This window comes from Maylandia zebra, linkage group LG1 (genome assembly GCF_041146795.1).
Source record: "Maylandia zebra isolate NMK-2024a linkage group LG1, Mzebra_GT3a, whole genome shotgun sequence".
NCBI classification, from domain to species: Eukaryota; Metazoa; Chordata; class Actinopteri; order Cichliformes; family Cichlidae; genus Maylandia; species Maylandia zebra.
The window spans coordinates 14,343,764-14,369,463 of NC_135167.1; the positions used below are offsets into that span (position 1 = coordinate 14,343,764).

At 39.7% G+C, this 25,700-nt stretch overlaps 1 protein-coding gene across 8 annotated transcripts in view; it reads left to right on the forward strand.

The window, feature by feature from the left end:
• The window catches only part of esrrga (estrogen-related receptor gamma a), a 166,013-nt gene that overhangs the window by 127,117 nt on the left and 13,196 nt on the right, over positions 1-25,700 (forward strand). For 6 of the 8 annotated variants that reach the window (XM_024800997.2, XM_023152964.3, XM_023152954.3 and 3 more), the window contains 2 exons: positions 5,849-5,959; positions 8,705-8,887. In XM_024800997.2, coding sequence (XP_024656765.1) covers positions 5,849-5,959; positions 8,705-8,887 — 294 coding nt within the window. The remainder of the gene's footprint in view (positions 1-5,848; positions 5,960-8,704; positions 8,888-25,700) is intronic. The other 2 variants (XM_012920771.4, XM_023152944.3) reach the window with 1 other exon arrangement.

A 25,700-nucleotide genomic window follows, 5' to 3' on the forward strand; every position in this document is an offset into this window, starting at 1 on the left:
TCTCATCTGCAGTTCTTTAGCTAGTCGAGACCTCTTTTTTGGGTAGCAATGTCAGAGCTGCCCTTGACTGCAGCTCGGTCTAAACAGTCTATCAGAACTTCTTATAGCTCCTTTTTCCAGCATAGTCTAGAATTTCTTCTGAAATTTGTCAGGAAGCCCATCAACCTGAGATGAACCTCAAGTTCATCAAAAGAAATGGTGGTCCCCTGGAAAGCAGCAACCTGCCTAAAGCCTTCCGTCCATTATCCCAAGGCCTGTTACCCAGATCTCCAAGCTTCCGCTGTATTCTTGTTGAGTTATGAGCATAAACATTTGTGAGTAAAAATGTCTTATCCGTTGAATGTACTTTCGTTACTTTCACCACTTGGGTCCTACCCTACTCCGCTTCACACATTGAAGCATTTATTAAAATGAAGAAAATAAAACTGCTACAGCCCACACTAAGATTAGTGCCATAACTAAGAAAACACTGCCCCCTCAAACCAATTCCTCCTTCAGCTTCATTATCTAATACGCTGTGTTTCCTCTAAAGGATCATATCATTGTTTTTATTTCCACTAAGCTCGGCTGTTACTGCTCGCCTTTCTCTATCCTTGCTCCCATTGATGTTTAATGTTCCCATTCTTAAAACATTCATAACAAGCAGAAAGAAGAAAAAGAGGATAGTGAAATGCTTCCAAGAGAACACCACTTTCTGTGCTCAGGACTTTTTGCTGTACTTTTCTTCAATTTTTCCTCCTCAATTTAGTCACTATCTTTTTCAGATTTAACCTTTTTTTTTTGGTTTGTTCAGCTGTTCACAACAAACCACTCTCCTTATCTTTGGAAGAGATTTAATAAATCAATCAACATCTGGAAAAAGTCTAGCTTTGACAGACTGTCTGCCAAAGATTTCATTGAAAAAGCAGTTGATATCCTGTAACAAATGTGTGACTGCTCATCCATCAGATACAATGTTGGAAACATGTTGTCTTCCTCATTTTCAACATTCAAAAAGGATGCAGTTATACCTCGATTCTGAGGCACACCTGTCATTGCTAATCTCTGGCTATCACCTTGATTTTCTTCCACTGCTCCTCTCTTGCATTTCATCTCATATGTCTGTTTTCAGTGTGTGGGGGTCCTTTGTGCAGACACGAATAGCATTTGTGTCCAATGTCATACTATACATAACATTTCATACTGGCAAAGCTTTCATAAACCGGCATTTTAATAATTGACTTTGAAAGATACCTCCTGAGTCTGGAAAAGAGGCATTCAGGTAGATGTCTCAGAAGAGACTGAATGCGCTGTAGTCTGACGTCTTTGCAGTGGAATGAAACTGTTCTAAAGCCACCAGCGAACTTTCCAAAGTGGGTCAGCTCTTTTTCCAGCAGTTCATTAGGGATGACACCAGAGACGGTAATTTGTGTTGAAGGCAAAAATAACGGTGGAACAAATCACTGAAGATAAATTTTTCCTACGTTCAAGGACGGCATGTAAAGAAAATTTGTAAAAAAGACACATTCCAAATGTCCCAAAATCACTCAGCAGCTTGTTTATTTTATTATCCAACAGTCAAAGATATTTATTTATGTAAGAGGAATATTAGTGACAGAAGATGAGAATACAGCCTTAAAAAGCAAAAATAAAGCCACGTTTTAAGGATCTCACTCGAGCTCACGCACGCTCACAGATTCACACACCAGTGACAGCCACCTGCCCACTGCCTTGGGCAATGCTCTTCTGATCTGTTCTGGTCGAAACAAACATCACCGCACACACTTTTCTCCCAATTTTCATCACGTCCATTTCGCTTCTTTATTTTTATTTCTTACATTTTTTTGTTTTTTTTATTTGAGCTACATAACCTGATTTTCTGATGTTGAAGCATTGGAACAGCAGTTACATGACTTTGTAACTTTGTAACTTTGTAACCCAATTGTATTGAACACATAGGGACAATCTTGGATGTCATTTCATCAACACTGCAGTTTAAAACACACAATAGGTCAGAGTCAGGGAGAAGGTGTTCAGCTTTTTTACAGCTTTAAAATTACTACCACTTCTATCATTCTATACTGTCCTCGTCCAGTTTCCTTGTGTCTTGACTTTTTCAGCGTTCCTCCATTTTTATTTTTTTTTTGTGATGCCTCTTTCTCTTTCTCAACCAAAATCCAGATATTTTATTTGTCTACCTACTCCTCTCTTCACTTTGTTCCATACCTCTCACTTCTTTTCCTTCTTTCATTCTCTTATCATGACATTGATCATCTGAAATCAATCCACATTGTGTTTTTCTGTCCACCCTCTTTTGTTTTTTCCTCTGTCTTTCTCTTGCATGCACACTTAGATGTCAAAGGCATTTGGCTCGTAATCCTTCAACTGTTCAAGAACACGCACACATTCGCTGACACAGAGTGACGCCAGTGCAGTGTAAAAATCTATGCTGATGTGATCAGTGCAGATCGTGCTATTGACAGACAGCAATATTCCCACGATAGGAATGATTCACCTTCATCACTGTCACAGAGTCAGTCAGTTGGGTGTGTATATGAATGTGCACAGACTATGACAAAAGTGGTATAATCAAGGCATGTAGCTTAACCTACTGTATTTTGAAAAGGTAAATATGCAGTATTAATTGCGCAGTTTCATGTGCATCTGACATTCATAACAAAAATGTTTTGTGATGCAAAACAAATTGTGGTATTTGTTAGATACTTGTTTGTGTGTTTGAGTGAAAAGTTGTCTAGCTGGGACTTACTCTCTCCTTCTCCTATAATTTCATAGCCTGTAAACTACTTTCTTCCCTCTGTTCCCCCTTTGCTACACTATTTTGTAATAATCGCTTAATGTGTTTTAGCATTTATTTATTCAAACTCAATTTTTCCCAATTCCCATTTTACTGTTACTGTTCTTCCATGCCCTTGCCCTTTTTTTTCTATATGCATTAATTCTTTTTCTGATCGCTAAATTTACGTTCCCGTTGCCTTTTTCCCTCTTCCCTCTCTACTCGTTTCTTCTTTCCGCTCTCCACATTCCTTTCCTCCTCTCCCCTCTTGCCCATTCTTTATGATTTGAAGGCTCATTTGTTAAAAGGAGGTAGCCCACTCTCACTCTTCCCCTAGCTTCCTCTTGTCTCTTTTTTGTGGGCTTTGGAAATATAATTTTCAATTTTTAATTTGATTCATTTAGATTTGATCATTAATCAGTGCTGAGAGAGAGTTAATTTGGTGGAAAATAGATGAGGTAGTTAGAGAGGGCTCTTTATGAAGTGAGCTTAGCCCAGCACTGGGTCTTTTAGGTATATGGGAAAGAGAAAGAGTAAAATTAAGAGTCTGCATGTAAGAGTTTATATTATGTACAAGAGAAAAAAGCCTCAGTGTAACTGAAAGTAGTTTGAAAGTGTGACAAGACTAGCAGTTTCTCCCAGCCTCTGTTACATTCAACTTTTCTGGTTTACAGCACATCAGACAAATTGCAAACAAATTACATAAGAAATTAGTATCTGAACTTACAACCTAATGTTGGTTTATATAAAAATACAACATACTGTGATGTAAATACATTCGCAAAGCAACATACCACATGTGAGTATCTGCCCTTCTCAGCTGATGAATTACATTTTTATGTAAAAAACAAAAGAACAAGACAAAAACAACAATACTAAATACAGAAAAAGTACTTAATCTTAGAATCTAACTGCACCGTGTAATAGCACTATCTGGGCAGAAATTAATAAAGCTTATTGCTTTTTGTTACTGTCCTTGACAGGGAAGGACACGATTGACCTGGAAACTGCCTTAGTTAGTTTAACTGCTCCCATGAGTAACATAACATTCAGTTTTCTTCTGCTTTAATATTATGCTGCTTTCTTACAGTATATTACTAGCATGGCTAGTTATACCATAGTTATGTATTTTGTGGTGGTTTGCACAGTGTCTTTGTGCACTGCGGAACAAGCAGAAGTTACAGGTGTTTCATAAATACACACACAGACACGTGAAACATTTTCCCCAAATCTTTTTTTTTTTGACAGAACCACAAGTTTTGTGTTAGTCTGTTTCAATATGTCACTATATTATGAATCTGTAATCTCGAAGCTTTAAATCACTGACATGCTTCTTTTAAGCTATGTCCCATTTGTTTCATTTAGTCAATAATTTTCTCTCATCCTAACACTTACCTTTTTCCTGCCCTCTGTTTCTATCAGCCCCCATTTATTTTTTCATTTTTTGGCCAACCACTGATGCAGGTAGCAGCTGAAAAAGCTGCTTGTCTGGACTTACCTAAACACAACATAGATGTGTGGGTTAGCGAGGTGTAGACATTGTATAAGTGTGTATGTGCTAGAAAAAGCAAAGAGTGGGTGTGTGAGTGGTTTGTACCCCCTGGTGTTAAGAGTCTCTTGACCGTTTGCTGACACTGGCCCCCCCACTGTACCTGGACTGTCAGCCCTTCTGTCTACCTGTCCCTGTCTCAGGCATTTTCACACATACACACAGATGCATGTAATGTTCAGTTCACTGGTTTGACTACTGCCTGAGCTCATTACGAATTTTTAAATGAATATATTTCCATGTGCACTCATGCCAACATGACATATTTGGAATAAAGGTAGTCTTCAAAACGTTCAAATAAACAAACTCATATAAAACAGGAGAACATATCGACTTACAAATGCACAAAGATGCTCCCTGACATTTTTCTCCTGCTGCCAATAGAAGTCTTTCTGTTAAATCTCTTGAGGTTTGTTGTCATGAATGTGGTCAGCACATTTTTTAGAGGATTTAAACGTCTCTATGTGAGCAAATCTCTCTCTTGCTTTCACACGCCTATTGCTTTCCTTTCCATCATCCATCCTTTTTCTCTCCAACTTCTTGGATGGATGGATAGATGCACAAAACTGAAAGACTGTCAGAAAAATGTGTTTAACGTTATTTACCTAATTTACATGCTTTCACTATACAGTTCAGTCTCTTTTCTAATACTTTGCAGTTTCCCCTGCTCTCTGTTCACCCTCAACATAATATGGTTTGGTATATCACAGCATCCAGTATATTTTATGGTGCTAGTGTGCGCTAATGTTTAAAATAAGCCAAAGCCTTTAAAATTGTGAGTTTAATTCATTGTATAAAAGTCTGATTACTAATTTAATATCTAAAAGATGAGATACACATGGTGGGCCTCATTCTGCAGCCATTCTAGTAATTAATTTTGTATCTCCTCCTAAAGTTACTAATTTTATTGCTTAATAGCAGAAGCCTAGACTCATCTAAAGATTTGGCATCCTCTTAAACCCTCTTATCCTTTCCTTTCCTTTCTTCTCCTCTCCTTTCCTCTTCTCTCCTCCTCCAGGGTACATGACACCTCTGTCTTTCTTATCCATCTTTAAGTGGTAACCACGGTAACATCCAATCCCCTGAGAGATAGGTCTAATTAAATTAGGACTCCTTTGTGTCAATTAATTAACGAGACAGAGAGGGAGACAGCAATAGAGAGACCAAGATTGGGCAAGAGACAGTAAAAGAGTCGGAAAGCCAGAGAGTCAAAGTGAGCAAGAGGGGCCTTCTACTCAAATGGCTTCTATAAATTAGTCTTGTTGTAGAAGAAAAGGAGAAAAAGTGAGTTTAGCAAGCCTAAGAATAACAAAAGAGTGAATACTTAACACGTACATACATACAGACCCAGCCTTGTAAATCAAAGATCCATCTCCCTCCTCCTTTTACTATCTGCTTGCATAGAAGGCGATGCGAGTCTCATTTTTCTTGCCATCATTAACTACTCAAAGAGATTAAAATCTGTCTTTATTTTTTGTGTAATGTACACTATATTGATACATACTTCTCTCTGTCATTTCTCACAGGTGTTCGTCTGGACAGGGTTCGCGGTGGAAGACAGAAGTACAAACGCCGGATAGATGCAGACAACAGCCCGTACCTGAATCCACAGCTGGCTCTGCCCCCCAAGAAGCCATGTAAGAAAACACACATGCAAAAAAACACACATGCTCTGACTACAAACAGCATGTAAGATGGTGCTTTTCTCTACAAAGTTGACGTGGGATTTTCAAGGACACATGCGTGCTGACTTTAACAACTAGATGTGCAGAGGATCTGATGTCGTGTGTGGAAGAAACTACAAAATGACGGGCAACTGACTGCACACAAAATAATTTTCAACAAAATATCGTATTACCTTAGTAGACAGTGCTCAAGCAATAACCAGGAGTCATTCTTTAGAGCCCCTAAGTGAAAGGAATTGCTTTTCCATCAGTTTCTGTCCTAATGGAAACAGTTGGCCAGTAAAAACATTTCAACTTACACACACACATAAACAGAAACACAGTAGTGAGAAGCCCATCTGTTTGGGACCATGTTTATCTCCCTGTTTCTGCTGCTACCAGTTTGGGATCATAACATTTTATATGTGTAATATTTCACCATAAAGGTATTCATTTAGCACCAGTTGGATTGGCTGCAGTTTTTTAAAGAATAAAACCGCAGCCAAAGCCTGATGAGTAAAAATTAACAAGGGAAAGAGTGACTGAGAGTGACAGAGAGACAGGTAGAGACAGAGAGGGAGAAAGACCGAGTCTAAACAAGGCCGTTTCTCAGAGAGAGAGGAGGGAAGAGGGGTGAGAGAAAAGGAGGGAGGGAGACCAGCCAGAGCCCTAATCCGGATTAAATCCAATCTGGCAACCGCATCAAACTAGAGTTAGCTCTCTAGCTAACCGTCTGCCTCCACACACACGTCACACACACACACACCCATATGCAGTGCAGATTGAGCAGTGTTTAGCAGCTTGGTCCCCAAAGCCCATTTTGCTTAAAGCTGGAGCATATTCTGGTTTAGGCCAATATGCTGAATGGCTGCACAACAGCTTACTGGGACTTTTGCACTACTAATCATTGAAATGATGGGATAAAGTGAATATGTGTACACTATGTGTGTGTGTTTGTACTGTGTGTGTTTGCTTACACAAAGCACCTGTGAGCTATCTGAAGGCCTTCCTTGGCAGGCTATTTAATTTAAAATTATATTTAACTCTTTTTAGTCTTGTTAAACTATTCTTATCAGGCATCATAATTTGGAAGAGAATACAGGAAAAAAATATGTATTTAATCTGTGCTAGTTACATCTGTTCCATAATATGAATGATTATTTCCATGAAGATAAATCTGTCCAACTTAAAATCAAATTTGCACATTTTAAAAAATACATTACAGTTAATGTAGACTTACTTTATCTCTCTTGTTCATTCTCTCTCTCACACAGTCAATACACACACGTTGTGTCCCTCTGTCTCTCCCTCAGATACACTCACACAGCCTATCTATCTGTTGCCCAATCCCTAGCTTCAGCATCCCCATTGATTGTGTGAGAACAGAACAATAGCCCAGGGTTTGGAAATGGGCTTCCATTGATTCTAATTAGGGAAACATTAAATAAGATTTACCCACAGATACTGCAGTATATGTATACACTCACACACTGTGTATGTGTGGGTGTATGTAAGAGAATTGGGGGTGGTGGACAGTGTTAGATCAATACACAACTCATCCCCACAACTCTCTTTCACTCTCTCTTGCTGTTTATCTCTATCTAGCTGTCGCTCTCTGGACTCCTCCTGTCTGTCTTTTACAATCTATTCATGACTCACTTTCTACCTTTCTATCTTTTCCCATTTTTTCATTGCTAATCTTGCTCTCTTTTTCTATCCTTCACTTCACTCTTGCGCTTCTATCCTCTGTTATTATTCCCATGCTTGATTAGTCAGTGGATTAATTTGGAAGCAGGGTATCAGTCTGTTACTAATGGGCCATAGAGGTCTCATCACCACATGTCACCATTACCGGCTGAGCCGTTTGGCTTTCAGTGTTATCTTTCCCTGCTGTATGTATCAGTGAAACTTCTTAAGACTGTCTTACAAAACAACAGTTTTGGGCATCTTGGATCAACTGGCGATAGAAGGCTATAACCACTGGAGAATCGAAAACATTTCAATACCTTGTTTGATTTTTTTTGTGCAGTCCTTTTTTATGTTTTGTGCTAAACTCTAAAAAGGCTTTCAGATAAGATCAACACTTGAAATTTGGTGTTTTTGAAGGAATAGTGTGTTTTTGGCAGATTCAAGGGTTGAAAGGTTTTAAATTTATGCTTATTGCAACGTGAACATCTGAAAATTGTGTGTTGATTTCATACTCCTAACGTTTCATACTCCTAATGTTTCATACTCCTAACGAGTCTGAATTTACATGCTTCATTTTTGCGTATGGGAATACAGACAGGTGAGAAATTAAAGGGAAAAAGAGCACCATGTGATATATTGGTCCAAAATCTGCAATAGTTCTTCAGTGGGATGACTCCAAGGTGAAAGCATACGATTCACATCATTTTACGGAACAATTTAGTGACCTAGGTGATCATTAATTTGCAAACACTGTTCACTCCATGGGGAGATGTGGTCCCAAACAATGCAAGCAAAATGCACCCCCTATCAAAATAGATCCACCAGTTCTCCTTCATTTGTCCACTGTGCGTGTTTGTCTTAAATATAGCTTAAGACGTATGTGTTACCAGCAGGCCATAATATGAGATTTGCACATGACCTTTCATATTTTTGTACCGGACTGGGGTGAAACAACTTGTAGCCTTACACGACAAAAATTCACCATTTCTCTGTCTCTGTGTCTTTCTCCTTGTCTGGTGGTCATGTCAGTTGCCTTTGGCTGCCTTGCAGATAACAAAATCGTATCTCACCTGCTGGTGGCTGAGCCAGAGAAGATTTATGCCATGCCGGACCCGACAGTACCAGACAGCGACATCAAGGCCCTGACTACGCTGTGTGACCTGGCAGACAGAGAGCTGGTGGTCAACATTGGTTGGGCCAAACATATTCCAGGTAGGGAAAAAGAAAATTCTCCTGTGCCCTTTCTCTCACAGGTTCATTACTAAAAGCGAGGAATTTAAGAATTTAATCTTCTTAAACTAACTTAAACTAACCTCTTTTCTCTCGTAATCTGATAAAATTTGGAGCTGGAGTACAAGATCGCAAAATTAACATAATAACTCAAGTGATTCAAGATGAGGTCTATGGCAAAATGTTTAGCTTTTGTTTCAGCGAATAAAAACTTATTGAACAAGACTATGCTGAACATCCATATGTACATACACAAAAGGACTCAAATATATGCACAGGCACACATGTAATGTAGATTTAATTTGTTGTTTTGAGTCATGCCTGTGTTTTCTCTGTCCTTACCCTTTTTACAAGTAAGTGGCTCAAGTTAGGCAGGTTATGTACTGGGCTCAGAGTGCATGTGGGCATGTACGTTCGTGTGTGTGTGTGTGTGTGTGTGTGTGTGTGTGTGTGTGTGTGTGTGTGTGTGTGTGTGCAGCTTTCTGTATAAAGCGAGCGAAGCGCAACGATTGCTTGGCGGAGGAGAGAAGATGGCGTGATTAGATGAACGAGGAAGGCAATCCACTGCTCACAGAGAAAGATAGAACTCTTCATCTTCCCTGTGTGTGTGTGTGTGTGTGTGTGTGTGTGTGTGTGTGTGTGTGTGTGTGTGTGTGTGTGTGTGTGTGTGTGTGTGTGAAGTGAACACCTTATGAAATCCTCACTGTTTACAGCGCTGAACACCTATCTAATACTCACACTCACACCAAGCTCACACAAACACCCATACATGTCCACACACAAAGTGATCTACTGTTCACTCAGGTTGGAAAGGATTGTCAGAAAGAAATACGCCTCCTCTACGTTCTTTATCAGCCTCTCACACACGCATGCACACAAACGCACACACACACACACACAAAGAATAGAGTCAGATAGACCTGTTAACCTTTTTTCAGCCATCTTGTTCCACATCTTGTCGTGCATGTGTGTGTGTGGTGACTCTCTGCAGGTTGCACATGTGAACACACACATGCACAAGTCTTTGCTCTCCATGGTACAGTAATTTTTTTAATCAAATTGATGGAGAGAGACAGAGAGACAAAGAAAAAAAAGACAGAGGCAGAGAGAGGGGAGGTGAAGCCAATTTATGCTTCATGATATGGCTGCGATGTGCCGCATACACACGCGCGCGCACACACCCATACACGCACACAAAGGCTGCTAACAGTGGTAACAACGTGTCAAGGCAAGCGCCAGGCAGCTAATTTGAAGTCATTAGATGTCTGCCGTACTGGCAACAATTTGTTACGCTCTCACACACACAAACACACCCAGAAAAACACATCACATACACACACTGAGTTAAGAGCCGTCTGTGGATAGCGAGGAGCCTAAATTGTAAACTAATTTAAACATCACTCAGCGTTAGAGAGGCTGCCTGCAAGACAGGCCCCCGGATAACAAGGCTAGGGTACGCGCGTTTGTGTGTGTCAGTGTGTGTGTCATGTTTGACACACACAGTCACCCGACGTTAGAGACTTTTGACACCACACACGCACATATTCACGCATATCTCTTTGATTGGTTCTTTTATTCTAAGACTTATGTGTGTGCACGCTGATTTCCATACTGATATGGCCTTATGCAAACATTTGATATGTCATTAGGAGAGGAAAATGAGGTTTCAGACACACTGAGTGTATCTGGTTATCCCACAAGGAATCATGCGCGTGTACTTCACAGATCCGCGTGTTTCAAAGAGAGTGATGAAATGCGGGCAAATATATAAACACAGATGTGCCACATAAGGCTTTTTTGCTGATTCAAACGGTGACAAGACATAGACAAATGACTCCAAACGTGCACACATTTTCATACAGTGGTACGTGAGCAGGAAACGGTCACACTCTGAAACTGCGGGCCTGTGGAAATATCAGAAGTTATTATTCAGAGGCCATGAAAGGCCTTACCATCCAATATGGATTAGTAAAGCGAAGATCTCATTTTAATAGCTCTCAAAGAGACAACTCCAGTTGCGTATTAGGCTACATGTCATCGTCAAGTGTGTATGCGTGTTTGAAGGAGGAAAGAAGAGCAGTCAGGTGAGAAGAGCGGGGGAAGAACAGCAAATATTTAAACAGGAGCAAATGAGAGAGTGAATTAAAAGAAAGAAAGGCCATTCAAATGAGCCATTTATCTGTCAGTAGAATTAGTCTTTTCATCCTCTTTTCTTTCTTCTTACTCTCTCTTTCTCTCTGTCTTTCTCTTTCTCTCTCTCTCTCCTTCCATAATAGCTAAATGACTACCGGGCAGTCATACTAGCAGCTCTTATCTAGACTCATGAACACAAAAGAGCGAGACAGACAAGCGAGCACTTGACTTGACGAAAGAGCAAGGAACGAACAAATGAATGAATCAACGAATGAGAGCTAGAACCTATAACGCCGTCTATTTTAACAGAACTAGAGGCCTTGCCATTAGTGCTTTTTTTTTCACAATCCCCCCTCCCCTGTTCTGTCTTTATTCACGAAAGAAATTGCTCTTGGGCCACCCCCCACATCCCCTCCACTATTCTCTTGCTTCCCTATCTCCTCTAACTTGCTCTTTCTTTTCTTACAGTCTTTCTTCCTCTTTTTCTTTCTTTCCCCTTTCAATTTTGACACTCGGGATAAGCAGTCTATGTGCCAGCAGTAGCACGGCATGATTGAGTTGTAAAAAAATGGGGGATGGGAGGTGAAGAGGGGTTTGCCATCGGTTCGTTTATTTAATCGGTCTTTATGGAGATAGAGAAGAAGGGGTTTGGACTTTGGTGGTGATGGAATAACAGGTGAGGAACACTTCCTTCTTGTTCTGCATACTTTTCTCTTTTTCTTTTACATTCACTGTCTTTAATATGTCTCTTTATTGTTTTTTCCCTTTTCCCCCTCTATTCCTCTTATATGGATTTGGAGATGAACTTGGGGGTTAAAACACTCTGGTGTGAGCATAGTTGAGGTTCATCTGTTATCACATTCGCAGTGTGCTTTAGCTTTTGTACTTCAAAAAAGCTATTTTGAATTTATATATCAAGCGTAATGAATCTCTTAAAGTAATTTTGTACATTAATTATATGAGTAGGCTTATTCAAAACAAATAACACTGTGTAACGTTTACAGCTGAAGCCAATAACCGCTTTAGAAAATTTTGACTTATGCTCTTTTTTTCTGTTTTATTCCCTAGTAAGTAACATATTCCTTCTTCCCTGCTAGTTATTACAAATGGACATTTATTTTATTTTTTCTCTTATGCCCTGTTCTTTAGTCATTTATCGCAGCTGTTACCAGACTTTATTTCATTCTTGAGAGATGTTTGATGGCTCTCTTTATTTTCTCTTTGTCTCTTTATTTTCTTTTTTCTGTTGTTCTATGTTGATGATTATTCAAAATATAATCTTATTTATACAACTTGCCATACCGAAAGTATTTTAGTAATTGATTAGAAACGTACACAGGTATAATAGTGGCAAAGTTCAGGTGTAGAATAACACATGCGTTGAAAGAACAGGAAATGGGATGTGAACAGTCTAGATAACCTAGATACTCCCAGAGAGCATTTAACACAATACTGTTTTGACCCATTGGCTAAATACCCCCCCCCACCCTTCCCTCTTAAAACTGTCCCGTGACGTCCTCCTTTTGCTCTCTATCCCTCTGTGTCTTTCTGTCTTTCCCTCATTTTCTCCCCCTCCCTGACCTGACCTCCCACCCTCTCTCTCTGTGGTATTCTTAACCTCTTCATTATCAAGTCACCATCATTTCTCAACCCCTATCCCCTCCCATGGTCCTCTTCTCACATCCTCCCAGCCAGCGACCACTGACTGGAAGGCCAGTGCTCGTTGGTTTTGCTTATGTGTTCAGATTGAGATGATTATCCTGATCGCTATTTGAAATGTGCCTCTCTACAAACGTTGACATATCGCAGTAAAGCAGCCAAAGAGGAAAGTCGCCCTCAGATTTTGTAGCCAGTGTTCGTTTCTTCTGGTGTTTCTCTTTTGGACATGTTTTAAACGGTTTTCACTTAGAGATTTAGCCAACCAGTCGAGCAGTTAGCCGTTCTGTCTGTTAGTTAGCCAATCAGTGAGTCAAGTAACTACACAGCCAGTCAATCAGCCAGAGAGGCAGCCAGTAGTCAGCAAATATTGATTAATAGAAGTGTCCTGCTCCTTTTAGCAAATCAAATGTTGAGTCTCGGCAGTCATGGGGAACCTTTAGACACACATACATATACACACGCGTACATATGGATGCTTGACTCTGAAACTGCAGCTCACTAAATTAACACTGACACACATTATAAGACTTCACAATGAGCTCTGAAAGATGCAAAACAGCTCTGTGTGCGTGTGCATGTGTGTGTTTGCTCACATCTGTGCGCATGTAGAGTGAGACAGATGTAAAAGCCCAGACTGGTGATGTGATGATGTCACTCTACAGCCCTCCTGATTAAGTCTGGTGATGTCATCAATCAGCAAAGAGGTTGCTCCGCTTAGTAACAGAGTGGTAAATCAGAAGAAAAACAACCCACACAAACAAGTGAGCTCTACTGGCATCAAACTTCTAAAATAATATTATTGCCTCCTTTTGTCCTAATTTCTTCCCTCACTGTTCATTATTGTGAATTCCCTACTACATTTTACAGTATTTCTCCCCCTCAAAGATATTGCCCCTAAGATTCCATGAAATAAACGCGCGGAAATACACATGGAAACAACTAGACGCACAAGCAGATATGCCCCCATTCTGTCGGCTAAGGCTAGCTCACCTTGACAGTCACAGCATGGTGGGTGCCTTCTTAAGCACAAACACAACACACAAAAAATACAGTGCATTCACATGGACATACACATATAGCTCACCATACAGACATTATATTTTTTGACAGTGTAAAAGCAAACAGAAATACAGGTGATTTATAATTTGTGCTCTCATTTATTCTCCTAAACCTTCACGTCTTTACGTGCATAACATGATAAAAGGTTATGTTTGTGTGGAAAACGATGACATTTAAAACAAGATTTTTAACAGCAGATGTTTTAAAAATGTTTAATGGTAGAAAACTCTTGCGAATTCCTGAGATTTGCCTGAATGGAAAGTAAACACCAGTGATCTGTTAGCCAGAAAACAAAGGTGTTGATACTGGACATTTTACATTCAATCACTAGATTTTGTTCCTATGCTTATAAACTCACTTTAAATGACAATAAAGACTCTACCCAATCTATATGCTGATGGGGTCAAACTCATAAATATGACTTTATTAGAGTTTGATTTAGATTTAGTATTTGATTTAGTTCATTGCCTTGGTCATTCTTGCCATTGTTATCGAGGGTCTCAGGGTCTTCAGTACGTAATTTTTATGTGTGTTTCTAGTCTCTGTTGATTTTCTCTGAGCTCTGTTTGGCGTGTTTGATTTCCATTTCTGCTCATCCCTGAGCTAGATAACACATTTAGAGGCTGAGGTCTTGGTTTCAAGTATATGTGTTTGCTCATGTGAGCGCATGTGTTTGTCTGTTTCGTTGTCCACATTCATGCAAAAGAGTTATCTTATTTTCCAGTGCACCAGCACCATGATTTCCTCTTGCAGCCCATACAAACAAACACATCACTGTTTGCAGATGAAAACAAATATTGATGAAATCAAATTAGGAAAAGAATATTTGATATCTGAGCTTAATGTTTGGATTAAGTTGGGCTTTCTTTATTGGATTAAGCCTGTGGGTATTGGAAGCATGTCATCAATATGAGAGAACAGAGGCGAAACCATTTTCATTTCTTTGTACGCTGCTTTTTTCTTTCTTGCCTACTTGGTTGTAACTTTTTTCTTCTATTCACTTTTGTTTCTTTTCTATGTCATTATGCAGTTTTATCAACTGAATAAATGTTTTAAAATCAAATCACAATTTGAGCCCACAGATCTGCCGATATCAATTAATCTGACAAAGTAATGTGTAAAAAATAATTCTTAAATTAATCACCTTCATATCTGAAGGTTAACCTCTGGGTAATATTTATATACTACAGTATCTTGATGTAATATTAAAGAATCCCTACTATATTTACATTGCAGTAAATAGATATATAGCCATTCTCTACACTGCCACATATTTGTCAACAATGTTTCCATAAAGACGATCCTATGATGAGACTCAAACACCCAGCTTCAGGTGGTTACCTTAAAAACGCACAATAATATGTACATTCACATACACACTGCCATTGTGATAACAACAAATAAAGTCTAAGTCCCAAAATCTGTACTTCCTCGAGCAACCTCTTGGCCTGGCTCAGCGGTATGTCCACAGCGGTATGTCCTTTGTTAAAAGGCCCAGTTAAACGTGTTTACAGTCTGGTAAGAGAAAAATAATCTTTGGTATGTCGCCCCTTATAACAACTACAAACTAGGGGCATGGCCCCCTTCACTGTGAGGTAACTGCCAACACATGGACTATAGCCACAGCTGTCTCCTATGCTTCACCTCCACTAATGTCTTCCTGTAAGGCACACCCCATCCAAGAAGTTTGCGCTCCATTTGCTGAGTAAAACTGCAGTATTTTATTTGTATGCAACTTAGCACTAATTATTAGGAAGCTGTTTCAGTGCGGTGAGTGGATGCTTAAAAACCAGTGGATGATGTCATGGTGGCTACATCCATGTATGTGTCACTCAAAATAAGACCCGAATCAAAAAATGAAGTTGCATGAAAGTAATGGCAGTCCGGAACAAGAAAACTAATAGCAGTGTGTTAAGACTCACACTAATTTTAAAATTGATGTCTGATGAAAATGTGTTTTTGGAACGGCCTCTCATTACAAGTAATTTTAATTATTGTGATTCTAATTTCTAAAAGGAAAAAGAGTCACACATTTCTTCAGTGGATAGATGGGTTTCAGTTCAAGTAAAAGCTCAGCGGTCCATTGCTGTTTTTTTTTCTTATTAGTTTGATTACATTTGCAAATCAAATTCATTTGTCTATCAGCCTTTGAGACACAGCCCGCAATCTGAGTACACTGACTAATCTGCATCAAATAATATCTGTCACACACAACACACACACGAGAAACAAGCTGCATACATTGGCGCACACCAGCCTGCATACACAAACACTTACTTCCCTGGGCACACAAACATACGCTTCTAAAAACACATACACATATTCATAAGGAAGCACTGATACGTAGTGAATGCAGACAAATGCACACATACGCATACATGCACAGTTTTATAATATGTGAAATCAGACGAGCAGTAACAAATAAATCAGCACACCATCTGAGCCCATCATCATCTAAGTCATTATTAGCAAACAGTCAGCTTTTACTACTTTCAATTTGCTTGTGTGTGTGTGTGTGTGGTTGTCCAAGAAAGAGAGAAAGAGAGATGATGTGATGTGATATGATATGATATGATATGCTGGCGGGGCATAAAGATAGATGATCATAATTACGCACAGGCCAAACTCCATTTCAAATCATCATCATCCTATTCTATCTGTTGGAGCGCACATGTACACACACACACACACACACACACACACACACACACACACACACACCAAAAGCAATATAAAGAGTTCACACACATACAGGGATCCAGTGACACCCACACACACACTTAACACACCTATGCCTGCCACAAATCTAGTGGAAGGAGGGACCGACTTGTCATGGCATCACATTATTTCTGGCGGTTCATGCAAAGTTCACAGACAGGCATGAAATAGTTATTCTCTAGTTCCTCTTTCTGCTTATCTATCCACCTTTCCTCATGGTTTCTGTCTGCATCTTCCATTTTATTCTTTTTTTATTTTCCTATTTGCTGTCCTAATTCTCTCTTTCTCCACCTATCATTGCTCCTTCACTACTTATTTCTTTTCCCTTTCCTACTGCTTCTCCTGCCTTCTCTTTCTCCTCTACTTCCCTTATCTCCCATTCATGTTTGTGTTTATTTGTTTATTCCTTACCCCCCTTTGTTATTCTATTGTTTTCCTTCCTGTCTCCCTTTGCGCTCCTGTTTCTTCCACCTTCCTTCCTCCTGCATCCATCGTTCTTAAATAATGGCCTGGAGGATTCATCCTTTCCATCAGACAATAAGCAGGTGGGAAAATAGGATTGGAGCGTGCCTGTCACCAGCTGGGAACAACTTATGGCCTGTGCACACAACACACACACACATACACACACACACACACACACACACACACACACACACACACACACACACACACACACACATACAATAAACACTTTAGGGTGGTCCCTTTGCCAAAGTGTTGGATAACAGTTTTAAAAGGTCACTTATGATGAATTCCGAACAATTCAGCCTTATTTGAAATTATTTTTTAAATCATCAATTTTCATAACGATTCATTAGTTTTGTACTTTTGTTGTTGTTTTTTTAAACATCCAGAGATCAGGGCCCTGTGCTTCGTACGTCGCTTACTACATCCAAGATCAAATGAAACATCCAAGACCAAATCATGGCGCTAACTCTGAGCTCGCTATTCCGGTTCCCCGAACACACCTGTTGTTGACGATTAGTACAGCTGGATGAAGTAATGTGAGATCACTGGGTGGCCCAACAGGGGCTACGCATCGATAGTAGAAACATTGATCGGCAACCCTTTGATTGGTCGGCGAAAATGTCGAAGGAGCGCGCTCAGTATTTTTCGGCAGCAGAGCAAGAACTCTTGAGTGAGGGATTTCAGGAGTTTCAGAGTTTAATTAAAACGCAAGGGAACACTGCAAAAGCTGCAAAAGCAAGGAGAGAGGGCTGGCAGAAAGTTGCTGACAAATCAAACTCGTAAGTAATTCAATAATAACAATAATAATGGAGTGGATTTATATAGCGCTTTTCAAGGCACCCAAAGCGCTTTACAATGCCACTATTCATTCACTCTCACATTCACACACTGGTGGAGGCAAGCTACGGTTGTAGCCACAGCTGCCCTGGGGCAGACTGACAGAAGCCAGGCTGCCATATTGCGCCATCGGCCCCTCTGGCCAACACCAGTAGGCGGTAGGGTAGATTTATCATATCACACCATATTATCCAATATTATATTACATTATATTATATTATAATATGTTATATTATATCCCCTTTCACATTAGAGCCACAACAGGACCCACTAGAACATGGGAACAAGTAAAAGTGAAATATAAGAATATTCTATAGAATGGTAATATTTATCACTTATATTGCTTGTCGTCTCTTGGAAAGAGACCCTGGAATACTCTGTTTGTTTGTTCATAACAGCAACCAAGAAAAGGACAGAGCAAAAAAAGACAGGTGGTGGTCCTGCACCCCCTCGTCAACAAGTTGGTTAAGTGAATAATACCCTCACGGGAAAATCGATATCTCTCTATGAGCACACTGTCGCGCTGAGCTAAAGGATCCTGTCTGTCCCGCAATATACGCTGAATTCTGAGGACTCTCCTTATCAATCTTGCACCTTCCTCAATGGGCTGCTCGCGTAAACGGACAGGATATGACTGCGACAGACTTCCCAAATCCACCTTCGCTTTTATAGCCGTGGTCTCTCATCTTGATTACACGAAGTAATTTACAATTACTACTCTGAAATATGAATTACATCTGTAATAATCACATACATGTAATAGAATGTTAATAGTACATTTCCCTTTTTTAGGGAATGACCTGTATGTATCTGTGTGAAATCAATGAAAGGATCAAGTGCTGCATTATCTTTAGTTACATTGATGTTATTTATTTATGGTGAAACAGTGGTGGAATATCGCTGTTGCTTTCGTATGAATGACGCGGGCATACCTGCGTGGCCGCGATCTAATCCTGTTTACATAAAGTAAACCTGCTCCCCAGCAGGTTTACGCTTACGGCTCTGTTGCTATGACAGCAAGTCCCGGATGGGCTTCGGGGAACCGAACGATCCAGGATCACGCGAAATCGTCAACAATCTCATCCAGCTAACTCACTTAGCGCGGTACGAAGAACAGGCCCCAGACAGTAAACACTGGCAAACATTATGGAAAAATGTGGTTTACACCACTGGTTGACGAGTGGTCGCTTGCAGTCACTATGTAAAATTGGTCAAACAGTGGTATGTGACACTAGACTGAAAATCCCTTTATAATTCCTTGGTTGCAGGGGTTTTCTGTTGTTTATAAGGAAGGTGCAGACTTGTCGGAGATGAATGGTAGTGAATCTTTGAGGCAGTCACCTTCAAAGCACAATCTGTGCCTTTTAAAAAGGGATGTTTTCCATTTCTGGTGTGTGTCACACATTTTCAAGTTTCAAGTCACTACTGCTTGGTGAATCGTTGGCAAGTGTTTGCAGGCAAGTTGGTGTCTTCCATACAACCACAGCTATCTGCTAATGCTAATGACCAAACCGATTTTCATCCAGCAAAAGCCAGCAACCTGCAGCAATCACTTGCCAACCAGTGCCAGAAAGCAGTGGTTACAAAGGCCTGTGTGATTGAGGCTTGCGCTGGTGCAGAAATAAGACAATGCCAAATTTGCTTTGTTTTTACACTATGCACATTTGAATAGATGTATTCCCTCCAAAAAGGGAGGATATATGTGCTTTTCTTGACCTTTTGACAAACTCTCTTACCACAAATGTTTTCAGATCTTTTTTTCTCTTTTCTTTTCTTTCTGCTTGAGCACTTCAGTGATGTTTTGCCACTTTTGCCACCTGCTATAGGGCAAATGACTGGGGCCTATGGTCTCAGTGCTTCACTGTGCACAAGTGCATAGAACAGACACACAGGGTAGTAATAATATGTGTATTTTTGTGTCTATTTAATCTTGATGGGATGTTTCATCTGCAGACGGCTATCACAGCTGGCCGCCTTATTGTCTGGGTGAGACTGATTGAGTCAGTGAGTGAAAGTGTGTGTGTGTGTCTGTGTGTGTGGGGGGTTTTTTTCAGTTTCGCTGTTAGTCTGCATGCAGGTGTGTATACCAATATACAAGTTTTTGTTTACTTATTGAATAACAAATGTATTTTTATATATCATTATATTTTATATGTATATCTATATAACCACTATAGAGCAACATGGCATTGTGTACATTTGTGTGCATTGTGAATGTGTGCTGTCCATCAAGCCACACACATAGCCGTACCAAACCATTGGCTTGGTTGCTGATGATGACATATGAGTTCCTGGCCCTGGTAATGGCTGTTAAATCTCATAATTACACGCTTCTTTATTGCAATGCATAATGACCCCGCAGCACTATTGGACAATTAATTAAGATTTTCAGCCCAGGCTTTTTCAGGCCCAGATGAGGAGGTGGAATGAGGTCTAATGTTCTTGTCTTCAAGCTACGACATTATGGTATGGTGCTGTAGGAAAGAAGGCTCTGTGTGCATCCGTTTTCATCTTTGTCTTTATTTCAGTCTTTTTAAGTCGCTCTCTCATTCTCTCTGTTCTCCCTCTCCTCATTGCTCCAATTGTTGAGCCCTTTCCTTCGATGCTTGTCCTCAATGATGATATTGGAGACCATATCTCTAATCTGTGAATGGTAAATTAATCCCTGTGGAATTTCTGGGGTCCTCTCTCTATGAACAGCTACGGGGGATTAGGAAGATAAAATCAACACAGCCTTATAATCTCATATACTGACACAAGGCATGTACAGTACAGGGACCATTGTTTTAAAGCCAATGGTCAGCAGGTTTCTACTTCTTTATACATCAATAGTGCTTAACAGAAAAAAAAAGTCTGTTTCATGACCGTTAAAATTTTTTACCTCTTTTGAACTCTGTGTTCTTACTGGATATATATTTACGTACTTTTTAAATAAGCATTCATTTTTGCTGTTTGGACAGACAATGGATTTTTTCCAGAGTGTTGCAGGATATTGTTTTGAAAAGATAATCCACCAAAGGATCAATAGACTGTCACAAGTCGTGTAATTGGACAAGCTGAGAGAGTAAATTCAGCCAAATTAGATGGATAGATTAAGTTGGTGGCAATTAGGAGAATAACGTAACAAAAAATAAGTTCAGTTGCCTAATACAATTTCATTGAAGAATGAAGAAATTCATATATAAACACAAGTAATATTTACATATCTTACAATTTCAACATCGTAATCATTTTTGTCCGTGAAAGTGTTGATCAGCAGTTTTATATGTGTTTTGAATTTGTGTGTGCCATGTGCAGACATAGTGAGTTGGTGTGTAAGCTGCTCAGCTGTGTGTTGACATGGTTCCCCTGACAAATTTGTGCTCACATGCACATCCTCACAGACACACACACAGAGTGGTCATTCCTGCCGTCATGAGCATTATATTGATGGGAGGAAGGAAAGGTAGAGGGTGAGAGAAAGATAGATGGACGCAATGAAGAAAAAGTTTTTAAATAGGCAAATGAGAAATATAATCTTTGACAATATTGCATAAAGTTCTCAGCATTTATTTCTCCAAGAAATTCTCAAATAGAGCCGACCTCTGTCACTTTAGCGGTGCTCTTCATTCCCTGTGAAGTCAAGAAGGCTTGGCCCTGTGGAACTTGCAGTGTACATGCACACATACACACTCCTTGACATAGCCCTAGTGGAGCTAGAAGTGGGTAATTAAAATGTAAATATTGATATTTTATTATTTGAAATGGCTCCACTGCAATGCTCTTAATGTCACTCCATCTGTCGTCTCCACGGAGACTTGGGGTTGCCCTCGACGACCAGCTGCCCCCACCCAAGCACCCCCAACCACGGCAACAGCTATAACACTCGACAACCATCTCTGTGTTGCAGCATTTCCATTTTGGGTCTAATTAAGTGTTAAATATTAGCACCCGCAACCACTGAGGCAGCTCGCACCACACACATACACACGCTCACGACACTCATCTCCACTACAGCAATGGTAAGATTTTAAGTGTTAATCTTGCAGTGCTGCTGATGGTGTCTAATGTATGCAATTAACAGTCAGGCAGGGCTGAAGGTTTGGTAATTAGCTGGCTGTTCACACTGATTAGAGGCTACCGCAACCCTATGACTGCTCTAGTCTCTCCCCCAGGCCACACGGAGAAAGGAGGGGGAAAAGAGAGGGGGAGTAAGGAAGGAGAATGAAACAGAAAAAGATATTTTAGCCAACAGCCCGACAGGGCATGAAAGTAAAGGTAAAATGATTTTGTGCGCAATATATGTATCTTAAAACCATATTTGTTATTTGTGTATATATATATATATATATATATATATATATATATATATATATATATATATATATATCATGTGTTCTTTATTCTTTTACTAAATGTTGAAATCAAATACAGATAAAATATGGCATTTATGGCATTTAATTCTTCATTGTTAACAAAGTTGAGCCTCAATCTCACATAGTATTCAGCAAAACATGAAAGAAACAAAAGAAACAATGAATGCTATGAATATTTCCTTCAGTACTGTCATTTTTAAAAGTCTCTAAACCCGTTTTAACAGTGTTTTAATTGAAAAATACTACAAAGAATAGAACAGATCCTTTTTTTCCCACATATGTATGGTCAGGTTGAATTTGATACCAGTCACAAGAAAGGAAGGAAAATTTCTGTATTATAAAAACACACACACACACACACACACACACACATTTGGTGGATTATTTCACAGCTTATCTACTTAATTCATAACAGGACAGTAACATGACTGTGTATAAAAAGAGCACCACAGAGTTGGCAAATTGTTCAATGGTTTAAGAAAAAAAAGAAGAAAAAGAAGAGGAAAAACGTGGCATTTTGTGGCTTGCTTTTGAACACTCTTGAAGACCATTAAGCACTATTATTGCTGCTTGTATAGGAGCATTGAAATCTTCTTATGCAAGGTCCAAAATTTTGGATTCAAATAATTTGGATCAGGCTTGGCTGACTGAGGTTTAGGTGAAAAGGTTTTTTTGTTGTTGTTTTTAGTTTTTACAACTTTTGAATGTTGGTTGTTACGGGATAAAGATATGAGGCGGCTTGTTATCAATGCACAATTCGAGCGCCTGATCCATATGTAACCTGCTGTGAAGGCACCAATAACAGTTGCAGGGAATTTTTTCACATTTTGCAGCAACCGTCACCTGAACGTCACAAGCTTATTAGAGCTGAGAGTTGAAAGGTCAAGGTCACTGCAAGATCTAGAAAAACAGATACTTAAGTAACTTAAGAATTCATACACTAATATCACATTTTATATTTATATTTTATATTGAAAAGGTCAAATGTGAACTTCAATTTGGAATCATGAATTCTTCATGCAGGTTACATTACAGACAATGTGATTCTGAGCAGGCATGGATTTAAACTACCACACGAGTTTGATGCAGTGACATAATTTTGACAGTGTAAGATATGGCTTGACTTGTGCGCTTAAATTGCGCTTCCATATAATGTCATATCTAAACATGATGTTTTGATAGTCCAAATAGCCGGACACATATGTGTGTAGGTGAGTATGTGTCCTGTGTGCGAGTGTGTCTTTAAGCCCCTCTAAATTAGCTGGTTCTCTGGGTAGATTTGTTTCCATCTCGTTGCGCATCTCTGTGTAATTGGGTCAGCTGGTGGATGTGTGTTCATTTGTGTGTGTGTGTGACAGCATTTGCCAGTGTGTATCTCGTGTGCGTATATCTTGTGTGTGTTGTTTCAGCTTGGCCAAAGCCATCACAGGGGGTCCGTGTTCATTTTGGCCGGCGTCTGGCCGTATGGTACAGAACAGTTTGAGATGTACGCACGCACACATACACAAACGCACACGTACAAAACACCACAAGGGAGCACTTGCATTGCACAGCATGCAACAATGTGCACACATTTAAACACATACAGAAAGTGGAATGAGTGAGCGCACGGGAGCCACATAACACAGTGTGCATACAGAACAACACACACATGCAGGGTAGCGATGTGCTGGTAACTGTGGGAAACTTCACGTGTCCTCATGCAATCTCTATCTCAGTGGGCCAGTAGACTTAAATCTGTCCCCTGCAGAACACAATACGTGCACATGCTGAACATAGACAATCCACTATTCCCTTGTCACCAACAAAGCACAACTTGTTGGTAACAGAAAACAGTTAGCAACGCAGTTCTCGCTCAAGAAAGATTCGCTTCACTATGTCAGATTATGGTGAATATGCACAATTTGGCAGTCTTTTTGAAAAGAAATAGCTATGTCTCCAATTTTCAGCAGTTATTAAGATAACATTTTTTTTATTTTACGTGACCTTCTCTTTGTTTTGCACAGGTTTACACTGTTGCTCCAGTGTTGGATAGCACATTGTCTACACTGGCGTTACATCATTTGGGTTTCTTTTTACACATTTGTTGAATGATGAGCTTTAGGTCATGACTCCCTAATTGCAGGGAAACACTTTTTGCAACTTGAAGGCAGTTTTCTTAAGTCTGTGAATTGTTTCTATAACATGGATGTTTCCTTTTAAATTTGTCCTGAGGCAATGATTCAAAAGGATCATTTGTATCACAATAAGCAAGTGTTAAGCACATTCAAGGGCCACTGCAAGACTACAGAAGGACAACGGATACAAAGCTATTTGTAACCCAATGGGACTTTTTAAAAGACATTCTGATACCAGAGCACTCAAATATTCGCCAGCATGAACTATTTTTGAAAGAAAGTCCGAAATTTTAAGGAAAACTGAATTTCATTTTACACGACAACACTTGAGAAGAGTTAAATTAGTTTCCATATTCAATCATTCTATAATTCTCAGGTGATTTTTTTTTTTGTTTTGGGGGGGGGGGTTTAAATGTGTATAAAATACACCTGGTCCTCCTGGTCATTATTTAAGTAATACACACGGCTGGTCTGCAATTTGGCCTATTTTGTCCAGGGCTTTAAATCTATTCATTCTCACCAGGACACAGACCCTCTTATGCTCAATTTAGAAAATAAAATCAAGTTAATTCAACAATAAACTTGTTTTATATGTATTTTTTTGTATTAATTATGCAGATATTATTCAAAGTGGAGCCCCACACAAAATGATCTTTAAAAAATGTAAAAGAATTGTCAGAGAACCTTTCAAAACTACATTATATATTCAAGCTATTAAGTCTGCTTGATTAGAGCTCAAAATTGTTCGCCTGTTTTGCTTCTATGGACAAAAAGACACACACACAAAAAAAATCAAGACACCGCCACTTAAATGGAAAGTGTCCCATTTAACCTCTTAAGCCCCAACGCCCCCTGATATGGGGGCAAAAGGCAGGAGATCAGTTAGGCTTGGGGCTAAAGAGGTTAACCTGGGTTACAGGATGTGAATACTAGTCATGCGTTAATAACTGGTTACCAGATCACCATCACAACCGGTTTTCACACCTGTCGGAATACAGGCGCGGAGAATAGGCGTGTTGATACTTCAGTTGTCGAAGATGTACATTGCCGTCGTCATACAAATACACCGACTCATATGCGCGTACACTTCTCGGTGTATATACACAAGTATATGGGCACCCATAAGCGTCACAGTCTCTTCTCACTGGTTTCCATTTGCCCTGTAACCATGCGAAAACAAATATAGGCCTCTTAGATATGTGTGTTCGTGTGCATCTATGGAGCAACTGGGGCATGAGAGAGGGCTATCTTATGTGTGTGTGTGTCTGTGTTAGATTGTTGTGCAGTCTCGGGTGTAAACGTGCAGTCAGGACTCATTTGGCAGACAAACAGGCCGCAGGGTGGCTAGGGAATCGACGTGTGTTTGTGGGTGTGTTTGTTTTTTATGCGGGTATCTGATAGAGAAAAGGGAAAAGGAAAGAGTGCACAAGCAAGAGGTAGAGGTTA